The sequence below is a fragment of the Merops nubicus genome, unplaced genomic scaffold, assembly GCF_000691845.1.
Source record: "Merops nubicus isolate BGI_N331 unplaced genomic scaffold, ASM69184v1 scaffold2434, whole genome shotgun sequence".
Classification (NCBI taxonomy): domain Eukaryota; kingdom Metazoa; phylum Chordata; class Aves; order Coraciiformes; family Meropidae; genus Merops; species Merops nubicus.
This window is the reverse complement of record NW_008604660.1, coordinates 62,088-71,707: the sequence shown is the minus strand read 5'-3', so window position 1 is coordinate 71,707 and position 9,620 is coordinate 62,088. Positions and strand designations below refer to the sequence as shown.

Genomic DNA, 9,620 nt, shown 5'->3' with positions numbered 1-9,620 from the left:
CTGAAGGAAAAAATCACGCCATAAGAACTGTTTGACTCCTAACAAACACAATTTGTCTAAAAGCCAGCTTATTGCCATCAATCAAGAGGAACCTCAAGAGACATAGTCAGGACTTTATTGTCCACTGTCTCTCATCCTCATCATAAACAAACGGTCCTGGTCAGACAGAAGCCTTGGTATTGGTGAGCAGGTGGCTATCACTATGTGTGGCATCTATGACAGCACTGGAAGTGAAAAGAGATTTTAAAGGTCACTCTCCCCTCCAATAAAGTTTTGCATGTAGTATCCTCACATTAAATTCTTGAAGTCTTTGACTTTTTCACTATCTTAAATATATCACCTGTATTTAAAGTCTACTCTATTTAGGTTGTTCTTAGCTTAACTACCAAAAGACTGTTCAGGGATTTAAATCCCTCCTGTGTCTTACATCTGAATGAAGGAAGGAGTTAGCAGAACCCACCTACGCTCCTGAGAAGTGTGGCACGTTACTAACACAGCAGAAGGCAATCTGGATCTTCGGCTTCTTCCCATCGCTGATAACCTCAGGTCTCAGCCCTCAATCCTCCCTCCATTCCAACAGCTCTTACTAGTCTTCAGGTACTCCACTAACACACGGGAGCACACCTTGCCTCCATGTCTGCTGTACTTATCTGGGCTTCTCTTTCATGGACTAGAATCCAGAGCATGTGAGAGCCCGTGTGTGCAGTGGATACACTGCCAGACCCTTCAGCTGCCTCCCCAGCCACAGCAACAAACAGCTCAGAATCTTTGTTCTGTGCACGTCAAAGGCCCCATGCACTGAAGCCACACGAGGTACTATGCTCTGAACATCTGCCTCAAACGCATGGCAAAATACTTCTCCAACAAAACACATCTTATATACCAAACACAAAATGAAAAATTAATGAAAAATAATCATGTGGCACACAATATACTGCAGGAAAAAAAACTGAGAAAGGTAGGCCCAAGAAAAGTGGCAAATATATCTTCCAAAAAGTACCCCAAAGACTTTTATTTATTATTCTCATCAGAAAATCTGTTAAGGATCTGAGTAAACAATATAAAGATAATTTTATTGTACTTGTAATTTTACTGTAATCCTTAAATTACTAATTTTCAAGAATTAAGCAAAGGTATGAACACTAAATATCAAACTGTAGTCTCTTACTCCCAAATACTCTCTTTTGGTAGCAGAGAAGTCCAATTTTAATAAAATCTTTATACAGATCTTTTTTTTTCTGTCTGGAACAAAGATTAGTAGGAAGCCCCAGGCTTTCAGAAGCACTTTTTTCCCAAGATAAGAAGTTAAGCCCATCCATAGCTATACATACGAAAAAAAAAAACCAAACCAAAACAACAATCCCAGAAAAAAATAGTAGGCCTTTCAAATGACAGTTTTATGAACCTCTCTGACAATTTTTATCAGAAGATTTTCCATCCTCAAAAACTTACAGTCAGGCTCCTCTAAGTTACCATAACTCGTTACAAGCCCAATACCTGTGCTCCAGAAATTCTAAGAAGCCTGTCTTTTGGCAGCACGGCCTTGGGTAGGGTAGAATATCAAAAAGATATCCTGTCTTGGTAAGCCTGCTATATAAACAAAACTAACTTTCAACCTAAATACAATTGTATTATACAGCAGTGCTCAGCAAATAAATATCTTCTTGTCAAAGCAAATAATATCTGACTTTTGGTTGCATGATTATCATATATTCAATTAATTGGTTTAGTGTAATCACAGTTTATAAATCAATTCATGAATCGGCAAGTTCTGATAATTCAGTTTGATCATGCATCAATTTTCTGAATTATTAGCTTGTATTAAAGCAGAGAGGGAAGAAATAAGCACTTTACCTTCTTTACTACAAAAAAAATGTGCTTGCATAAACATACAACCACTTATAAAAAGTAATAAACTAATGATTTAATTACTTTGCTTTCCACACACCACCAGCATTCTTAACACTGTACCTTACTTTTCCTGCAAAAACCCTTGGTGAATGAGAGGAAATAAAGACTGTCCTTACTTTAATGTTGCAAGCCTGTTCCATGAGTCTTCTGGCGTTCTCTTCAGCTCTGTACCTCTTGGGCAACTGAACCCTGAAGAATTTCAAAGCTCCTTCAAAATCGGCTTGTAGAAGGTCCTCTTTTGAGGTCTGCAATTAAACACAGGGAAGTACCGTAAACACTGAGAACATGCAGTCATGCTCTTTTACTGGATTTGTCATTTACTGAACGTATTCCAAACCACCAATATTCACATTAGCTCAGAAACATCCTCCCTGCAATCAGCTCTATAACCCATCTCTCACAGAACAAAACAGAGGCTATGGCATACCCAAGGAACCCCAGGCACAGCAGCACCATCAGAGAGCTGTAACACATATATATGTTTTATCCCTCTATACCTGCAGGGTAAGTAAGGGATTCTGGCTCAGCCTGTCAAGATGTCAGTCAGTGAGGAGAAAAACAAAACCCAAGCAAAGAACAAAAAAACCTAGGAGAATTTATAATATTTTCTAGAGAGCTTGTGCATTAGACCATTGCTGATTCTCATGATGCTGCCCTAGAAAGACAACGTATATACAGAGATATATGGCTGCAGACATGAACAGCAGAAGCAGAAACGCATATGACTCACAAGAGGCATCAGCAAGTCAATGTGCAGAAGTCTGTGACACAATTTTTCAAAGCACACTGTGCCAGAATATGTTTTACATGCTTATTGCTACATCTCCTATAATACTGTACCGCTCAGCGTGCGATCAAGTCAAACAGGTCAGGAAATGTTAAACATTCAACACGAATCCAGTTCTGCTACCGACAGAGTACCATGATTCACAGGGACAAATGGATTCCTCTTCAGATTGACCGAGAGCTACCCCAACAGATTTAGCAGATAGGAAATACCAAGACTTGGGATAGCTCCTTTAAAAGGTCCACAGAAACTGTGTGCCCAGACAAGACATTTAGGACATCGTCCCAAAAATGTGAATTTCATGGTCCTTAAAAATATGTCAGTGTACAGACTTGTGTCACAGAGACTGGCACTGTGTATCACAGCATTACTACAAACACCTCAGGAGCAGCACAGGTATCTCTGGTTAAGGTTAATTGTTGAATTAATTGCTCAAGTACCACTACCACCATTTCCATGTGTGCATCTTCTGCTTTCGCACAGGAAATGCCTTTTGTCAGTCTTTTGCTTTTTATATGCTGTTAGCAGTATGTATATTACATACATATAGTTTCAAAGTGTGACTCTTTAACTATCTTAACGCTTAACTATCTCATCCACTCAAAATCCTTTGCCGTCTCCAATTTCAGATGACTTCTCTCCAGGAAAAACACTTCAGCCAAACACAAGAGATTTGGCTCTGCACAGGGAGAATCTTGCTTTTGACATGTAAGAGGTGAGGCTTTATTATATTCTTATTTATGGGTGTTAAATACGTTTTAACTAAATAAAAATAAATACAATTATCACTACAATGCAGAGAAAATTTTACTTTTATTTACAAATCCTTTCTACACACCCTACAAACTAGCATCACTAGTTCATTTACATCCAAATAATTATGTCTACTATGTAAAAGCCCTTCTTACAAGTACAAAAGATTTGTTTCTCAAAGAAAATTGAACTTCAATATGGTGCTGCATGTATGTAACAGAAATACTCAAACCTAGTTTGATGTATTACATGTATTTGATGAAAATGCTACAGCACCCTACCTAGAAGGTCTATCAAAAATAGCAACTCAACAAAATTTTATTTGGTGGGGGGAAAGGAGAAGAGGTTTTGAAGGGATTTTAAATTATGTACCAAACTTGGAACAGCAACAGAAGTTAAGGGGGTATTTTCATAGTTATCCTGCATCTCTGACAGTGGAGAGAATGAGCTGACATCAGGGGTGTGCCACCCCAACACGGATAATCCCCACAGCTCTGTGCCTCATCTTTCACTTTGGGAACAGGCACAGCAGTATCTAATTCCTTTGATGTCCTCAATGAAGAGTCTATAAGGATAAAGTCTACACCATACAAGTTTATTTCTAAATAAAGACGTGTTATTTCTGGAGACATTCTATAATGTGTACCCTAACAGGCACTGTTGTAGTAGTTGCTGCTACAATAGCAATGAGGAAAATATGAGAAAACTTCAAATAAAACCCATGTGGCTTCAGTGTATCCACTTCCCCAGGACAGCACTATTTTTAAGGCAGACAACTTTCTGCCATCAAAATACTCAGAGTTCTCCCAAGACCTACTTGCTCCTCCCTTCATTCACAGCCAAGGAAGCTGCTGGGTTGTCATCACAGGGACACAAGAAGAGCTGTCTTCAGGATGCTGATGTCCAGCTTTACAAACTATCACATCTGATTCTGTCCACAACAACTTGGCAGGAGAATTATTTGGCTGCGACTCAATCAGACAAGACTGATGCAGTGTTGACAGAAAGCTTGTGCAGTTGGGTATCTAACAGATCAGACCCACTCCTGAGTGCAGCTATGGCCAATGCATCCATTTCTTCTCCCTAATGTTCTGTTTCTCCTGGACAAGTTTTAGTGAGCTTAGATATGCTTTTGGGATCAGATCACCATTTCATAGCCACAATGGACAATACTGAAGATGATCTGCAGGTTGTAGAGCACGGAGGGAACAGCCTGTCACACAGCATCGCTGCCAAAACCCGTGCTGGCAACCAAGCTGCATCTGGGCAAAGTTCAGCTGGGTAATGTTGACTGAAAAGCAGTAAAGGGTTTGATCACCAGCTTACTTGAAAGCGATTTCTCTGCTTCCCTCTCAGTAACGCTGACGGCTGTGATCACTATACAATTCAAACACATTTCCCCATTACACTGCAAATTTGCCTTCTAGGGAGACAAGCTCTCCTTCATTTCCACCCTCCTCTTCCTCACGCTGTGCTCGCCTCTCCCATCCTCCTCTGAAGAACCTGGCCATGAACACAATCCTGATGCCAGGTGTAAAGGGAAACCACCCAGCCTGCAAGAACCACTTTGCTGCTGGTGGTGGATTCACACAGAAGGTGCTCAGACACCGCAGTGCTGAAGGACAGGTAATCCCCAGGATGGGCTGGCTGCTATGTGCTTCCAACCCACGGGGAGGGTGTTGTCAATTAAGACTTCTGGAGAGTTGCTCCCAGCACAAAAAAAAACACCAAACACACTTTTGATCAGAATTTTAGCATTTTATTAGGAGCTGAGCTATCCTAATTTTAAGCAAGTATTCTTCAGAGGTCCTGACTAGACATTTGAATTTTGCATTGGATTTATTTTTCTTAACATAATGCACTGACAGTTTTGACTTTTTTTTTAGAAATCAGAGAAGGAAAAAGCTATTTAAAAAATTAATAATAAGCAATTAAATTATCCTGCCAAACTTTAGAAAAGAACATGCACCTACCCTTTGCATCCACAGCACTTCATTAAAAAATAAACTCCAAGAAAAGACAGAGGCAAATATGTCAGAAGAACAGCAATTACATGCAAAACATTTAAAATCAGATTTAATTCTCCTAGGCTTCTGCTTGAATCACTGTTATAATAGTATTTTAACAGCCCGAAAACAAATTATTCTTCCAAAACTGTAACTACTGAGAATTCCGAGTTCTCAACCCTAAAAAATCTTTAGTCAATGAAAAACCTGTAAGAATAATGTGAAACACAGAAATTAGAACTTCTGTGATGGAGCTTGCTGAACTAAGATTATGGTTATGAAGAATTTTAAGCCATTTTACTGTGTAGTTCAACGAAATGAGTGGTAGATCCTTTACTGTTCAGCTCTTTCTACTTTGCTGAATATTTAAACTTCATTAGAGGAATCTGTTAATAAAAAGTTTAGTTTCACTATTAAAATCACAGGAAACCAAAGTAACATTTTGACAGCAATGTTAACTGGGTTGTGTACTTCTTATTTCAAATTAACCTCTTCAGGTACTGATTACGAAGAGGAAGCAACACAAACGCAGTGTGTGTATGTGTATATATATATCTGCACTAAGTATATAGCACTGCTGGTACCCTAAGATGAACACTTCTTGACATTTCGTGATTTTGATCAATAAATCATAAAGACATTTCAGGAACCTTTTGGCAGTTGTCTGACAAGCAGAGATTTGTATATTTGTTGGTTTGCATTGCTCAGCTTGTGGAACTCATCAATAACTTATTTCACTAAACCATCTCTAAGCTTAATGAACCAATACTGTGGCAGGTGCATTGCATTTTTGTGCATTCAGGGACTTCAGGGCATTATTATTCTAGACGTAAACTTCAAATAATCAGATTTTTGGTTAAGCTGTATTTTAAAAAACAGGCAAAAGAGGAAACTCACTGAGAGCCATAAGCAGAAGTCCCAGCTTGCCTTTTAGGGTTTGACTAAATATGTCCTCAAATGTCCTTCCCACATTGCTTAAGTATTTCAATATATTCAGTAAATTATCTTATATGAATTAGCTGAAACTAAGGGAAAGCTCTTTCCCAGAAGTACTAGAGAAGCTTTCAAATCTAAAGGTAAAGCTTCAGAAAACTCCAGATGTTCAGAAAACAGGGACAGAATTCAAGAGAATATTGTGGTTTGGTTGGTTGTTTTTTTAAAGCAAGTAATGTTACTATTACTTTTTCCAAAATATTTAGGGAAATGTGATTAAGACAAAGGACAAAGCCTTGGCTTTTTTCTTTAATTTAATTCCTCTGTCTTCAATTATGAATTCTGCAGTCTCATTTATTACTGACTGTATCAACTACAACTCCTATTCCCACCTGGGAACTAATACAGCAGAAGAAATTGTAATAACCACACTACACTTCCTTAATTCAATACTACTTCTTTCATTTCAAATTACTAATTTCCACAGAATTCTATGTATATAGTATATATGTTTAGAATTTCTATTGAATGCCAGTGAGCATAAAATGCCTGTTTTACACTTTAATGAACACATTCCAGGACCAAGATCCAAGTAATGGATGAGAAGAATCTGGCCAAATTCTCCTCTATTTAATTAGCTAGTGATAAATTAAAAATTTTTACAAGTATTCTCACAGTGATATTTCAGAATGCAATCTTTAAACTAGAACATGCATAGATGTGGTTTTAAGTTCTTTTAAGAAGATATGCAATGCAAATTCATGCTATATTTTCTGAGCTGACTGTTCCTCTTCCACCGGCAGCCCCAAGGCTGCAATGCTGTGTGCTGCACAGCTGAGAGCTGTGCTGCCCCTCAATGTGAGCCACAGCCCTGACACCACTTCAAGGGCTCCAAGAGGATGAAGCAGACCTCCCATGCTGCCAAGGAGCACGAGGGTGGACAAACTTGGGACCTAGGCCTGGGAAAGTTCGGTAGGTAAAGCTACTCTGCTGCAGTGGCACACGCTTCCAGCACAGTACATCTAAAGACTCCTTTAACCAGCATCATTTATGGCCAGTTCTTTGCTGTGACAGCTACACTGTCAAACCCACTTTTTCCTAAATAAAATCTGTGTTCTCTGCAAAACACTGTTTTGTACACAAGCATTATGGGAAAAAAACCCAGCGCTAGTTTTGTGTGCAATGAGTTGGCATCCACAAACCTGGCAATGATCTACTGTACAGCCCGTGGTACCCCTCTGCTCAGAATACCACCGCTGCGTCTACGTGCAGCTTCACGCTGCCAAAGCTGATGTCCATTCTGACACACAAAACACTGACAAACGTGGATCAGCACAAACACAAAATCCACTACCTTCTTCCACCTAGATTCATCCCAAAGGGGATAAACCCACACCACATCAGTGCTGTTTTCTTGCCCATCACCACAGTTTGCTGATGCAGTGAGCAGGTGATCTGAATTTTTCTAAGGCTGGCAGAAGGCTTGTAGATTATATTTCTCACGTAACACTACAGTGGCACATATTCTGGCCCATCCTAGGCATTTACTCCCAAAACCATAGCAGGAGGAGAAGCTTATGCTCAGAGATTTCTCATTTTTAACCAATTATTAAAAACACAAGTCTCTCCTCCTCTATGGAAGGGGTACATGTCAAAAGGTATAGATGTCAAAAGAGGTATATCTAGCTAATAAAACTTGACAGGAAATCACAGGGACTCCACAAGTCAAGAGTCTAATAACACAAGCATTATTAAGCATTATTTGTATTGTTTTGCCTTTTCCTCCCCTCTTTTTTTTTTTTTCCTTTTTCATAGATGGCATGATGTCATTCAGCGAAGCTAAGCTGGCTGGGTGATGAAGTATTGCTAAATTTCCTGGTATTCTCCATCTGGAGGCCCAGATACAAAGCCTAATTAAGTCAAGTGAAAAAGAGCTCAGTGGTTTTGTCTCCTCAAAAAACAAGTGAGAGTGATTTGGCAGTCCTTGCCCATGAGACAGCAGCACTACAGGAATGGGATGGGATGGGATGGGAGAGTGTTTGGGTATACTTGGAGGGAATCTGGAACAATGCTTATGCATATAACAGCTTCAGCCACGCGTTATTAGCCACAACTCTCCACTCTGCAAGTGACGGTAGATCTCCAAATCCATCTGCACTTTATTAGCAACCAGAAAGTTTGTGATTTTTATTTTTAACTAACAACTTGCAGTGCAGTGACACCTTGGTTCAACCACTCATCTTTATTTTTTCACACTGAACATCTTAAAATATGCAGAGCACACTGCTTTATGTGAGCATACTGCAGAACACAGGTTCCAGCAGCACAACGCAAATGCTACACAGGTCACTGTATATAACTACAGTACAGGACTGCACAAGGTTTGGAAATAAAGGAAAGGCACAATCCTACTAGGAAATGGGCTGGGATCAGTAAAGAACTCTCTTCACAGGCACCCCAGAAAAATGACATTCTGGTGTACAAGGCCATAGACTAAGCGAGCCTCTGAGCTGCAGGCAGGGTGAGTTACTATACCCCCAGAGCAGACTCAGCTAGGACTAGCTACTGACTTCTGGATTCATCACAGTTTTGGGTGTTTGAGTCTGCTTTGGACAGCAGCAGAAAGGATACAAGCTTACTTCCCTGTACTCTAAGATGCCACACCAATTTCAGGCCATTTCACTTACAGACATCATTCACTCTGACAGATAAAAATACACTTAACAGCTTATTTCCCAGATAATTCTACCCATGTATTTTAAACTTTTTTTCACATCCTGTCAATTGCCTTTTCAAAATCAAACACAGAAACTGCTGAAAGCCAAAATACATCAACATAGCTTGATTTTTTATGAATGTTTAAAACTAGCATTTGATGTCACAGGTATAAAATCTGAAATGCTGAACACTAATGCACTTACCATCAGTACTCAGAAGTAGACTAGGCATGATGCTTATTTGGCATCATTACAGGATGGAGAACAAAAGCATTCATGGATTTAGGGAAGATTTGTTTTTTTTTTAGAAGGCAGCCCTGGTTGTGAACCCTTCCAGCTAGTTAAGGAGTGGCACCAATCCCCACTAGCAGGACTAGTGTCCAGCCCTCCCAAGCTAACAGGCAAAAGACAGACTCAGTGCTTAGGAAATGGATTATGAGAAGCTGAAAACAAAAATAAGAGCCCTCTCACACCTGCATTCAGTGTCCTGGGTGGGGCGGAAAGCAGTTAGGG

General features: G+C 39.6%; 1 protein-coding gene across 1 annotated transcript in view; it reads right to left on the bottom strand.

Moving 5' to 3' along the window:
• Nucleotides 1-2,027: 2,027 nt before the first annotated feature.
• LOC103771753 (rab GTPase-activating protein 1-like) overlaps nucleotides 2,028-9,620 on the bottom strand; it is a gene marked incomplete at both ends in the record, with an annotated part of 38,445 nt that continues 30,852 nt past the window's right edge. Inside the window, one exon of the mRNA XM_008939065.1 lies at nucleotides 2,028-2,156. Coding sequence (XP_008937313.1) covers nucleotides 2,028-2,156 — 129 coding nt within the window. The remainder of the gene's footprint in view (nucleotides 2,157-9,620) is intronic.